This window comes from Cyrtonyx montezumae, unplaced genomic scaffold (genome assembly GCF_038088225.1).
Source record: "Cyrtonyx montezumae isolate F1298 unplaced genomic scaffold, pur_monq_1.0 scaffold_8, whole genome shotgun sequence".
In the NCBI taxonomy this organism is placed as follows: Eukaryota; Metazoa; Chordata; class Aves; order Galliformes; family Odontophoridae; genus Cyrtonyx; species Cyrtonyx montezumae.
The window spans coordinates 7964099-7978710 of NW_027072089.1; the positions used below are offsets into that span (position 1 = coordinate 7964099).

The 14612-nt window shown below is 40.7% G+C and overlaps 1 protein-coding gene across 1 annotated transcript in view; it reads left to right on the forward strand.

The window, feature by feature from the left end:
* The first annotated feature begins 304 nt into the window (after window positions 1–304).
* ADCY8 (adenylate cyclase 8) overlaps window positions 305–14612 on the forward strand; it is a 122890-nt gene continuing 108582 nt past the window's right edge. The window contains exon 1 of the mRNA XM_065752391.1: window positions 305–1228. Coding sequence (XP_065608463.1) covers window positions 305–1228 — 924 coding nt within the window. The remainder of the gene's footprint in view (window positions 1229–14612) is intronic.

Here is a 14612-nt window from a genome sequence, read left to right on the forward strand (position 1 = left end):
GGGATGAAGCTCCGCGAGGACCCGCGGAAGCGGGTTCGGGCACGGGGCGACGGCCGCCTGCGCTGAGCCGCCGCAGGACCTCAGCGGCGAAGCAGCCCCGCCGCCTGCCGAGCAGCCGGAGCCAGCGCCCTGCCTATAAATGTGATCCCCTCGGCAGCACCCCGCCGTCGCCACCCGCCCTTCTCCATCCCCTCCCTCCTTACCCGCGGCTCCATCCCTCCCTCCGTTCCCCTCCCCGAAGCCGGTGCCCCCCACTCCCCGCCTCGCCCCGCCACCGGTGCTCTGCCCCCCGCCAGTCGCCGCCATGGAGCTCTCGGAGGTGCGGTGCTTGAGCGACAGCGATGAACTTTACACCATCAATAGGACCCCCCCGGGCAGCAGCAGACCCCAGCGACTGCTTTGGCAGACGGCCGTGCGCCACATCACCGAGCAGCGCTTCATCCAGGAGCACAGCAGCAGCAGCGGCGGCAGCAGCAGCGCTGGGGGCAAGGGCTTCAGCTCGGAGGAGACCTGCTGCCCCAACCACCACCCGCACCACCACCACCACCACCTCCGGAGACAGTCGGCCGGCCGGAGTTTAGGCAGCGAGCGTCACAACTACGGAGGCACCAAAGTCTTCCCGGAGCGCACGAGCAGCAATGGGGACCTGGGCTTTCTGCCCTTAGACTGTGCCCCCAGCAACTCCGACTTCTTCCTCAACTGGGGCTACACCTACCGTGGGGTGATCTTCCCCACGCTCCGCAACTCCTTCAAGTCCCGGGACCTGGAGCGCCTTTACCAGCGCTATTTCTTGGGCCAGCGGCGCAAATCAGAAGTGGTCATGAACATCCTGGACGTGCTGACCAAACTGACCCTGCTGTTCCTCCACCTGACCCTGGCCTCCGCTCCCATGGACCCCATTAAGGGCATTCTCTTGGGCTTCTTCACTGGCATTGAGGTGGTGATCTGTGCCTTAGTGGTGGTCAGGAAGGACACGACCTCGTACACCTACCTGCAGTACAGCGGTGTGGTCACTTGGGTGGCCATGGCCACACAGATCCTGGCGGCTGGCCTGGGCTGTGGCCTCCTTGGGGATGGCATTGGCTATGTGCTCTTCACACTTTTTGCAACCTACAGCATGCTTCCGCTGCCGCTCACCTGGGCCATCCTGGCTGGGTTGGTCACCTCCGTCCTGCAGCTCGTCATGCAGCTGGTTATCCCTAGATTGGCCGTGACTTCCCTCAACCAGGTACCGTGCTGAGGAAAGGGTGGGAGCCCTCCTCTTTCTCCATCATCCTGAGTAAGAGGAGGTGTGGGGTGTCCCAAGAATCCTTTTCCCTTTAACAAGGTGCTCAGAAGTTCTGTACCTTGGGGGAGACCAGAGGCAAAATGACACCTTCTCCCCCTCCCTCTCACTCCACATTGCCTATCCCTTCCTGGTTCTGCAAAAGAAGCAGTGGATTGAGATTTCAACCCAAGACGAGTAGGGGGTCACTTCCTGGCTACCCTGTTCTCCATCCTTATACACTCATTTCACAGTTGTTCCTTGGAACAATTATCTTGGCACAAGTCAGGGGGACGGGTTTGTCACTTCCTTTCCTTATTTCCAGCAATGGCCCATGAGATGAGATGGGAAAGATAACTCTGTCCTGGCTAAGCTTCCCCACTGCTCATTTCTCATTTACTTGCTCATGCCTTTTAACACTGGACCTGCTGGTGTGACTTGTGCTTTCGTGTGTATTGAACAGCCTGATCTGGGCTATGAGAAAAGGGGAGGAAGGCATGTTGCTCTTTTCCAATGAATGCAAAGCAATTCCCCCAACAAAATCAGGGGAAGGCTCTCCTTGGAGGTTCAGTGTGAATTCCTAGGCTGTCTTCAGAGGGTACTAACAAACCTGTCATGCTTGTGGTCGTGAAACAAACATTTTTGTGTTTAAAAGTGATGTCTAGTACAAAGAAGTGGTTACAGTGGGGAGTGATGATGCCATACAAACAGCTGGGAGGCACTGGGAAAGGTATATGTCTGAGAAGTTAAAATTGGGACTAACCTAATTTTGCACTCACCCAGCTTCTTCCTTTTGAAAGAGAGGATGCAGTGAGCTCTCAACATCCCTTCAAAGCAAGAAAAAGCTGCCTTTCTAGGGCAAATTAATCCTGGGGATTCTTGCTGCTTCCCTTCCCCCCATCTTTTCCCAAACTGTCACAGCTCTGTGCTACCAATATTTCAAAGCAGCTTATTGTCTCCATTTGGCTAGCCCTGGGGAGTCAGTAAGAAGTAGGTGTAGGTACTGGCATAGAATTCCCAAAGGAGGGAGGATGTAGAGGAATGTGTTGCCGATTGAATGTTGTTTACATGACTGCCGGGATGCACAGCTGGGAAGTGATATTGCACCTGTAAGTTTTAATGATGATGGTCCTTGGGTCACATCTGCCTCACTCAGAGCTTGGCCATCCTGTAATCCTTGTCCACCCCTGTCTATTCCCTTCCTCCACACATAAGTGAGCTGCAGGGCTGCTTGACCTCACTTCCCGGTGAACAGGCTCACACAGTGCTGGGAGAGTCTGACACAGTGTGTTGTGCCTGAATGAGTTCTATCAGCGTAAGACAATTACTGTGCAGAGTTGTTGCTTGGCTCCTGGTAACGTGCTGATGAATGAACTGCAGCTGTATGCTATGTCCTACTCCCATGCACTCACTGCTGGTGCTATTAGTGCTGGACCAAAAGCTGTGTGAGTTATGCTGTCATCTTGAGATACTTCCAAGTCCTACTGTCCTATCCTGAATCTGTGAATAAAGCACTGCTATCTCATCATGCACAGGTATCACAGCTGTTTAGCTAATCCCCAGCACGCACACGCTTCCCACAGACACTCCTAACAAAGACATTTCCTGGGATATACAAATATCTCCATTCAACAGCCAGCTGTGTGAACGAACCACCTTTGAGTGGGGCACAATGAGGGATTACCAGCCAGTTGATTGCCTTCACGAACTAGATATATACATCTCATTAACAGGATCAACACAGATTACCATGCACTGGTGTTGATTCACACCGGCTCCTGCCTTCTCAAAGCCCACTTGATGTCACCAAATTACATGCTGCTTTGCCTGTTGCCCTTGTCTGCTCTGTAGGAGAGCTTGGATCCTTCCTTACCTCGTGGCATATTCTCTTCCCCAATGCTGGGAGGGAACGCGCTCCTTCTCACTAACCCATTGCGGAAGATACGCAGTAGATAACGCGGATGGCGGTTTCACTGTCGCTGTCCACCAGCGCGGTGCTGAAGCGCGGCCCGGGGGCTCCCTCCAGCGGCCCTGGCTGCCTCTACCGCGCCGGGTCCCGCGCAGTGAACCGCGCACCCTTTGCTCCCTTCTGCTCGGAAGGTGTATTGAGAGGCAGCGGGTGAGCGGGGGCCACCCCTGGGTTTGCTTAGTTTACTTTACAGCATTGCAGCGTTTTGTTTGTTCGTCTCAGGGAACTGCACTGCACGTTCAGGCATCAGTTTTTAAGAGGTTTTACTGCTGATGAAAGGTGTATAACTATTACTTTACAGGTAAATACAGACTGTGTCTTCAAAGCTATATAGCAAATATTTGGTAATACACACATTTCTTGATCTTAGAGGCAGAATACTCTCTTTTATCATAAGGCTTATTTTTCCAAGTAAAACATTGTCTCTTCCCTTCAGAGAAATCTTACAAATCTAAATAACCTATTAGATTACGTAGCAATTCCTGTGACCATCTTGCTATGCTTCAGAATGTAGACAGTTGCTTACAGTAGACAAGTTCCAGGAATTGAAGTGTACAGCAAAAGGCAAAACAGAGGGTAGAATTCTGATTGAAGTCCAAATAATGGATTTTCTTCTGTTTTTGATGAGATCAGGTTTTCATGCAGAGGACCAAACTCAGCTCTGAACATGAAACCTTGTCTACCCTGAAGTCAGTTTATTACTGCACTCAGTAATAATTCATGGGGAAAATGGTGCAGATCCTCTTCTCAGTGAATATGAGTATAAATTTGTTACAAGTCTATCTAAACTGATAAAGTTGGAAGAGTACATAAAAAAAGAAAATAAAGTACTAGGATCAATTTTACGTTAATCTTTTAATTAATATTAGTTTGCACTGATAAATACAGTCACAAGAAATTTAAATCATTTGTAATGCTGAACTCAAGCAAGCAGTACTGCCTGATCAGCTTTTTGTTGAATTTAACTAAGTATGCATGATCATGAATGCAAATATTGCCCAAGTACGCCATTTTCTCTTGCAGTGATTCTTAAAAGAAGATCTGATTTTTCTTTTCGTGTTTCCAAAATTGATTTGAACCAGCATTCTAGGTACAGGTGGAAGAATGACTGTCTTGAAATTAGATTATGTATGTGTTTTATTATTATTATTATTATTTTTTCAAACTAAAAATAGATCAGGTAGTTTCTATTCTGGCAGATGTTTCATGTTCTGGGGGAGATGTGAGTACACTGAAACCAAGTTGATCCAATGGGATGCTTCTCAGAGAACATGGAAAAAGGGTCCTGATGCCATGATTTTGATAAAGGCAATGCTAATACTGACTTGACTAGAGATTCTGTGCCGAAAGAAATGAGAAATACAAGATCTTACTGTTAAACAAGTGCATTGATTTGTGTGCCTGATTAGATATGTAGCTGGGGATGGTGTTTATTTTGAACACTCTCTCAGAAGTAATGTTCATTTCTATCATGTTCTCTCTTATTATTCTCTTGACAATAATGTGATATAAGATCCAAAATTTCTAAGGGCATATATATGTATTCCAGGCATATGACAAGGAAAAAGCAACTCAAAGCTCCTTATTGTTATATAACATAGGCAACTGATAATATAGACATGGGTTTTGACAGGCTTGGAATTATGTAAGCTACAAACATACACTGGATTTTAATCCTCTGCCCATACACCCTTGATTCATGTGGCAGAATTCCTCTGCAGTCAGTAAACATGCTTCAGTAAGTAATTTGTGTAATCAGTGCTTTGAATGTTCAAGTATGAAATTATGAACATTAAAGCAAACTTTAAAATACATACAGAAATAACCTCAAAATAGGTAATACCAAGACTGAGGAAATTCATTCTCTTCCACTTGATAGCACCTTTCTTTTCTTTTTTTCTTTTCTTTCTTTTCTTTTCTTTTCTTTTCTTTTCTTTTCTTTTCTTTTCTTTTCTTTTCTTTTCTTTTCTTTTCTTTTCTTTTCTTTTCTTTTCTTTTCTTTTCTTTTCTTTTCTTTTCTTTTCTTTTCTTTTCTTTTCTTTTCTTTTCTTTTCTTTTCTTTTCTTTTCTTTTCTTTTCTTTTCTTTTCTTTTCTTTTCTTTTCTTTTCTTTTCTTTTCTTTTCTTTTCTTTTCTTTTCTTTTTTTCTTCCTTCCCTTCCCTTCCCTTCCCTTCCCTTCCCTTCCCTTCCCTTCCCTTCCCTTCCCTTCCCTTCCCTTCCCTTCCCTTCCCTTCCCTTCCCTTCCCTTCCCTTCCCTTCCCTTCCCTTCCCTTCCCTTCCCTTCCCTTCCCTTCCCTTCCCTTCCCTTCCCTTCCCTTCCCTTCCCTTCCCTTCCCTTCCCTTCCCTTCCCTTCCCTTCCCTTCCCCTTTTATATCTTCTCTTTTTTGCCTCTTCTATTTTCTCCCCTTTTCTTTTTCTGAAAACTTTGTCTCAGGGTTGCTTATTAACAAGAAAATTTAGGAGGCAGAATTCATGAATCAACAAAAAGTTCAATAGTGATAAACCTGTATAATTATCCAATGGTATCTGTCAGCTTTCATATGTGTGTTTCAGCTACATGATTTCCAAAATCTGATCATAGATATGAGTAAGTACGGAACACACAGACCTCTTCATAATTTCTGTCAAATGCTTGTGGAATATCTTTTGAATCAGTAAAGTATAAGTTTATTTTAAAGTTGTCTACCATTTAGGAATTAGAATTACTATATCTTATCCCTATGGTTGCTTTCATACTCATTTACTCATTGTCTACAATTCATTTTTCTGCCATAGTCAGTTGTGGGTGACTTATAACCTGATGGTATGATTTTAGACTGGATTATGATCTGGTTTCTTTTTATATCGCGTAACATCACCTGACCAGTATCAGTGGGTCACAGCATAATTAGATTAGAATTGAATACACCTCTCTCTGAAGCAGCTACATCATTGTTGTGCTAAGTAGGGCAAATCCATTAGTTATATTTACAATTTGATGATTAATTGCCTTCAGAGAGTTCATTCCAAAATGGAGGATCTCAGGTGGAAACATGAATGAAACCTGCTCTTATCAGTGAATTTCAGCCTACAGTGTAGTTAGTGTACTTTCTGAATAAAAAGTTACCTTGCTGGATTTTGTGTGACATTTTTTCTGCTATCAGAACATTTCTGGATTGTTTTTAAGGTTTTATTCATTATTTGTTGCTTCTCATGGTCTGGGAAGAACAGCATCTAATGCAAAATTATCACATTCTGGAGCAGTGCAGTTGCAACCGACACTTAACAGATGATGCTGGAATGATCCTTATTAGCCCGTACAGAAGTCTCTAGGGGATAAACATCTCTAGTCCATCCTCTTACTCTATTTCTCAATCCTGTCAATGATTTGATGTGAATGGGAAATGGAAAGGGGCAAAGCGAGGACTATTTAATGGATTCTTCTAAATGGGAGAGAAGGCAGGGAGGGAACATGAGGATCTCTTCCTCCATTTCCCTTATTTCCAGAACATGTGAATAAGCATGAGAAAAGCTAGAGTATTCCATGTAAATTGTGAATTTTAGTAAACAGAAAGGGATTAGGGTTTTGAAATTATGCTTAAGGTGATGAAAACTCCGAACCTGAAAACCCTTACAAAGCTGGTGCCAGGCACCGCACCCCTGGGGTGTTAGAAGGAACCCTGCTAACATCATATTTCTTTAAGCACAGTATTCTTGCACTTATCAACACTGCTCATTCTGAGCATCCTTTGAGGGTGTCTCAGCAACTCAGTGTTAAAGTTACTTTTCAGCCAAGTCAACTACTGTTTCAGTGGAAACATATTTTATGGTTTTAAGTGCTTGTCTTGTGTCTTAGAGACAGATAAGAAGGGGTTTGTATTATTTCTTTATGGAACAAATGCAGTTCCCATGAGGAGGATGACCAAAGTTTAAATCCCTTTCTCCAGAGGGAATTCAAATCCACCTCTCCTCACATCACTAGAGAGTTTCCAATGTAAACTTTCTCCCACTCCTTGGTTCTTCTGTGAAGAAAAAAGCTCAAGATTTAGTGGGTATAAATAACTGATAAATAACGATAGGATATCATTATTTATACCCTGATAATATTTAAACCCTGATATCGTTATTTATACCCTGATTATATTTAAACCCTGATAAATAACGATAGGACGAGAGGGAATGGCCACAAGTTGCGCCGGGGAAGATTTAGATTAGACCTGAGGAAGCATTTCTTTTCTGAAAGAGTGGTCAGGCACTGGAATGGCCTGCCTAGGGAGGTGGTTGAGGCACCATCCCTAGCACTGTTCAAGAAGCGTTTAGATGAGGTGCTAAAGGATTTAATTTAGCAGTTGGGTAGAGATAGTGATAGGAGGATGGTTGGACTAGATGATCTTATAGGTCCTTTCCAACCTTATGAACTTATGAACTTATGAACTTATAAGTGGGAAAAAAATAAAATTAGAAACAAAAAAAAAAAAAAAAAAAAAGAGAAAGAACAGTCTTGACTGTAGCCAACTGAATAAGGAATTCATTTTTGGTGGTGTCCTTGCTGAACATGTTAGTGTTTTATATAATGCTATTAAGCCATTTCCTCAAGCACATGTCCCAAGCAGCAAACTGTAGTCTCTGGTTCCCTCTTTCTGACCTGATGAATCTTGAATCTCTTTTTTAAAGCGGTGAAGATTCTCCACAGAATTTCCTTCCTTATCTGCTGCTCCTCCTGCTCCTCAAAAGCACATTCAACCTACTGAGAGAGCAGTTCTTATGTAGACAGGAGACACAGAATGAGGGGGCAAGCCTCGAATCACTGAGCTGCTATACAGAAGATTTATAGCCATTTTAAAAGTCAGTACTTGGTCCTGCACAGATATAGGCAGTGTCCTTGGAAGCGAGGAGTGGGGAAGGGGACATAGGACTGAAAATCCCAAAAGTAAAGGAAAAATCACACAGTGAAACTAAATCCTGGAGAAACAATAGGTTTAAGATGTGCTCCTTGTCTTCTTCACAGTTCCTTCCTAGGTAGCTCTCCTCCTGTTCATCATTTTGCTATTTATACTGAAACTCAGAAATTAGATTATTTTTATAAGCTCTTGTATATACTTGCAAGAGTGTGGTGTAACAGCATATGATTCTAGTTTAAACTCTTGTAGTCATATACTACTAAATTTGATGTAGGATGATCCCCCATTGTGTCTTCTGAGTCTTCTTTTTTTTTCGTCTCTAACCTCCCCATCAGAGAAAAACTCTGTTTCAACTGTTCTATTCTTGGTGCAGTGCAATTTGTACCCAGCTCCAGCACGGGAGACTGTGGAGTAGCAATCTGGTCCAAGGAGGGACATGAATGCTAATTGCTGTTACTGGTGCAGTGAATTTTGAGCATTCTGGTGCTAGCCTCACTCATTCAAACCACTGATAAAAGAGATCTGACTAGCCAGAAGGGATCAATCTCAGAAGATACAGAGTTCTTAATGTAGCATTTCTTGTAACTAAGGATCTTAGTAAGAGATACTATTAGGGCATGACTGACTCAGAAACTCAGAACAGCTCAATTTAGGGATCTGATTTAGTGCACACAGAATATAATATAAGGAATCCCAAAGACATTTAAAACCTTAGGTGAACTAAGATAATTTCTCAGATCCCTGTTTAGGAAAAACATTGCTCTGAATCTGTATTTTTTTCTGAAGGAAAACACAAACATGGACATCCAAGTCCTCCAGGAATCTCTTGGAGTTCTGTCACTCTTATCTCTCCAAACACACTCTTCTGCAGACAGAGATATGGGTATGGTACTGCCTAACCTAGAACAAAAGCTATCAGGAAATGTACACACGGTGAAGTGCAAAGCCAGGGAGCCATTGTCTGACAATAATATTTCTGCATGCAGAAATCTTTGGCTTATAAGCAACTATTTTAAGACGTGTTGCTACTTCATTTGTCAACTTCTTCTGCTGCAAGCTTTCATACATTAAACCTTAGAAGAGAAAGTTGCTGAGTTCTCTAATTAATAATTGCTGCAGCCTGAGAAGTGACTAAATCATATCAGCATAAAGAAAATGAACCCAAGCCATTTTTTTCCATCACCCCAGCAAATACTTTTACTTCTTCCAAGTAGTTTAATATTGTTATATCATTTTATAAGATGCTTTTAACCTTAATCTAAAAATGAGTTGCACCTGGAATGAGTTGAATGTGTTGATTTTTCTACTTACTAATTTTGGTTTTCAATTTTGACTTGATCATCACCATTTTGGATTTATTTTTTCTAATCTCTTCATTTTTGTTTCTATCTTAAAATAAAAAACAGAAATCTGTCTTTACTGAAATCAGTGAAAGCTTTCGACAGGCAGAATTCTCATTAGGAAGGAATGGCTTATTTCTTTGGATCTTATCCCCAGGCATTTTACTATTTCTGCTTTGCTCAAACTCTGCTGCTTTGTTTATGTGGGAGCTACTCAGGGATGATGCTATCTGTTCTGTGCTACTTGCTTTGGATCTACCACAGTAGAATCGTCATCTCTAAATCCAGAAGTGTCATCACAATGCAAATAAGAAATAATAACAGGAAAATCAATCAGCACAGAAAAGACTACATGGTACTGTACTGTACACCAGAAGTTTTATGACTGAAGTAAGCACCTTAGTTGAAGAAATGAACTAGATCTTATGAAAATTACTCAATGGAACAAGGTCTAGATATGCACATTCTTTTATCTTATGATTCTCTGCAATGTGTGAAAGTATATCTAATGTTTATTTCTATTAATATTTTTCCTAGGCGTAATAGATAGAGTTACAATTGACATGGAAATTATTCATGCTCAGTGTGGTTTGAATTTAATGTGCCATTCATATTCTTTTAGAGAAAGGAATTGTATTCACCACTGATTTCAGCAAGAAACCGAGAATGAGGATCATTCTCATTTTATCACTGAATTTATCAGTGAGCTTTGCTGACCCCCACACATCACTTTATGTTTCTGTGCTTCTGTTGATTTGAAAATTTGCCTTTCTCAGTTGCTGTAATAGGTGACTAACATGCCCAACTGCTTGGAGATTTTTGTGCAAAACATGTCCATCACCCTCTGTGGTGTAAATAGAAGAATACTATATTCTTGACTAGCTATGCTCAGGTTTTGTTGAAAAAAAAAAAGTTAATTAAATGTAGTGAGAACTGTTGCATATAACTTTGCTCTTTTTTAAAAGTCTTGATTCTATTCTCTTCTATCGAATATAAGTGATTCCATGGTCTCTTTACATTAGTTCATGCAAAAGATAGGATATGGTTTATTCAAGGCTATGCATGCTTGTTTATGACTAGGCTATGGAGCCAGCTTCCACCTCAGATGTCCTTCTTTTTTCTTGACTTCATGTTTCTTGCTTTTACATCCAAGCAGTGGATCAGTGTCAATAAGTGGAATGGATTATTTTGTTACTCTTATAGGGATCTTTACTAAAACTGGAATCCATAGATTCAAACTCCCTCATGTAGAAATGAGGGAAAAAAATAGATCACATTTTGGTCCTTGTGTAAATATTGTTAGATGTTGGGCAGTTAGCAATTCTCCCCATCCTGGGCACTGTATGAAATTGGTTAGAGCTTGTAGGACTCTGGTCAGAACATAGATATTATAAATGTTGCCCAAACATATTATTATTAAAAAAATGGCATTTCTAGAATCATGCTTAATGCCACTCTTACTGATGCTGTGATAGCTTCCTTGTTCACTCCAATCCATAGAGTAATAGAAGTTTTTTTGCAATAATGGGAAGAAAAGAAGAATTTACTATCTATCTTTCATTTGTTTTAATACAATTACCTTTCTTGCATTTTCATTAGTCATCTGAGAAGCTACAGGAAATGCACATAAAGTGTTCCCATTTCCTATATGACAGCAACGATAGGGTCTGTAATAATCTTTTATAATCTCAATGATTCTTCATGCTTAGAAATGATTTTTCCAATGGCTTATCACTTTCTTTCCCATAAGAGTCTACTTGTCTGTTATTCATAAGTGATATTTATTTACAGTATCTGACAACAGCCACTTTTGCAATTCCGCCATAGTAAAATACCTCATTGTCAAAGAGAGGGAACAATGGTTAAAAGAATGTATCTTGACATTATGCCTGTTATTTTAAAGTTTAAGTTGTTTGATGGCCTGAGGCCTAGAAACATAGTGCAGGAATTGTGAAGGTAGCTGTTATTTCCTCTTCAAACAACTAAAAAGATTTTGCTGGCCAGATTGTTTTTTATGGCACCAGGTCACCTTAACTTCCTTATTGAATTTACAAATACTATATTCAACTTATTCAACTGTCATCTCTTAACTCTTTTTATGGTGTATGAGAATTACTTGAGAATACTTCTGCTTTGCTTTTATAACACAGGAATGTTGTAGTTAAACTTTGATTTTTCAAAACCAAGCTAAACAATCCATCTACTAAAAAATTGATAATATGTTATATTAATATTTCTAAAGTTCCAAAACACTTCATAGCCTTGCATATATTCATATTAGATAGTATTAGATGGATGCAAATACTCAGCAAAGACAATCATGGGGAATTTCTTTTTTTATTTTTAACTTGCTTTCAGGTTCAGTAATTACATTTGTAAGTCAAAATGTTATTTGCTATGTTCCTAAAGTTTGTGCATATCTAAAGGGAGTTTATAAGAGCAATTTAAAAATGGAAATAATTACTATCATTTAAAACTTGAACTATAATCTGGAAATCAAATTGTCTTCTTTTGTCTAATATTCAGCAGTGGCAGATTTGGGAAGAACTTCCAAGCTCACTAGCCAGAACTTAGAACCCTTTACCACATAGTGAAAATGATGAGAATTTAAAAAAAACAAACAATAAAAAGTAGAATCTTATATGCTGAGGGTATGTAAGAGACACATGGATGTGTCAGTGGAGGCAGTGCTTTAGTGGCGGGCATGGTAGTGTTAGCTGATGACTGGTCTTGGTGATATTAAAGGTCTTCTCCAACCTAAATGATTCTATGATTTTATTATTCTAAAATGTTTAAAGAACAGAGACATCTGACCAGTGAAGTGAAACTGAGAGTGCTAGGATTTTGGCAGACTGGAGAAATTTCAGGGGGAATCTTATCAATGTCTATAAATACCTGAATAGAGATTTCAATGATAGAGATAGAGCCAGGCTCTTTTCACTGGAGCCCAATGCCAGGATAAGAAAGTAATGGCCACAAACTAGAAGCTCCAATAAGCACTGAATCAAATTACCAAACAGAAAACAACTGGTCTTGTGTGGGTTTGTTTTGTTTGTCTGTGCTTACTGTAATGGTAAAATCTGACTGGACAAACCCTTAGGAAATCTACTGCAGGTGGCCCTACCTTGAACATGGGTATTTGACTATATGATCACTAGAACTGCCGACCAGCTTCATTTATTCTTTACGTCTTTAAGGACTGGCAACTCTAAAATTTATGACTCCTAATTTATTATGTTGGTCTGAGATGTCAGAAGTGTATTTTAGTAGTATGGCAGCAGAGGTTGAACCTTCCCACCAATATTTCATTACATACTGTTGCTATGTGACAGATAGCAGTAGATGGACAATCTCACCAAATGTCATTTGACATGGAAGTGCAGATGAAGCAAAGGTGTGCCATTGTCTTCTTCCATGAGTAAAAAATGGCACCTCCTGACATTCATCAACACTTGTAGAATGTGTATGGAGACACCAGTGGATGTGAGCACAGTGAGGTGGTGGCTGGTGTGTTTTAGCAGTGTCAACAGAGACAATGCATCACTACCGTTGGTGAAGATATTTATGAGCACGACATGCAGCCTCTTGGTCATTGCTGTCAAAAATGCACAGCTAATGCTACTGACTGCATTAAAAACTAGTGCTGTGCAGCTAAGAACTTGCTCTATCAAATAATGCCACTGTACTCTCTGTATCTGTTATAGTTTTCACAAAAATTAATATTAGGCATTACTTTCAGAGCAATCTACATATTATAGTGATAAGTTATTGTTTCTGGAAGACGGCTCCAAGGTTCTTTTAAGGATATGAAGGACAGAACCAACATTTCTGAATCCAGCCTGAAGCAGCACAACTCCTGTGCTCACAATGTGAGATTTGTTTTAGGACATATACAATGTCTTCTGCACCCATTTTGGTCCATTCCAGCCTGAAATCCTGCAGTATGATTTAAATGCAGACTTTTGTCAGGGTCACCATGTGGCATGGTACATCATTTCTTCATGGAAGATGATCTGTGGGCTTATCACCATCTCCACCTGAAGGTATCAAGCAGCCCTGGAGCACTAGTTCATAGCAAACATCAGGTACATACACACTCAGTGCTTCTTTTTGGGAATGATTCTGCTTCCTTCCTCTAGATCTCTGTAGTATGAGCAATACTGCAGGAAGGAGGGTTTGAAGAATATCAGTAAGCACGTCTTTTCTGCCCATCATCATCTACCATTCAGCTACCAACAATTCAGTTTCTCCATCTGGTTGAATTGTTACATAAATGTTAGAGAAACCTGTCCATGAACTGAGATCTCACTGCAGCTTTCTCAACAACCTTAGCTACCAAAGTATACTAGAGGCAGGCATGAGATCCTTAGGCAGTCTACCAATGCAAGGACCAGATTTGATCAACTGATGCTATCTCGCTGTTGAAAAGGTAGAAACTGAACTTCTCCCAGGAAAACACTGAAGATTTGTATCCATATTGATTTCAGAATAGAGACTGTGACAGCCTTCAAATACAGATGGAGTTGTCACATAGAATAAGATGTTCTTTGTTTTTCCTATAGCTAGCAGGAGAGATGGTGGGCTTAAGTTACTAAAAGGAAGATCTACATTAGATAGAAGCAGAGATCTTGTGACAAGATAGATAAGTAGGTAACTAGGATTTGCCCAGGAGGTTTCATCCTGAAGAATGATTAATCAGTTTAGGGAAGAATTGTGCTAGAAGTTCTTTAGGATCTGGAGCATGACTTAAATGACCTGTCAAGGTCCCTTCATGCCCTATCTTCTATAATTAAATGATACTGGCTCATAATTGTCACTCTGACACCAGGTGTTCTTACTTTCTACTTTCCAACAATTTTGTATTTTTGATGGTCCCTTCACTGCAGCTGACAGATTAGTTTGAACAACCCTGAAATTTCACAGTGCCATTATTTATGGTTTTTTTTTCCTTTTTTTTCATTGTTAATCAACTATCAATCCAAAATAAATCAATAATATTGCTGAATATGGAAGAAAATAATAAAATCTAATAATCTCTTCCTAGGGGCTATTGACTGATAAAAGGACTATATTGTCAATAAAGTTCAATTGAAAGGAAAGCAACTCCAGTGAATGAATCTAGAGAATGAGAGGCCATTCTTGCAGTCAGAAATACATC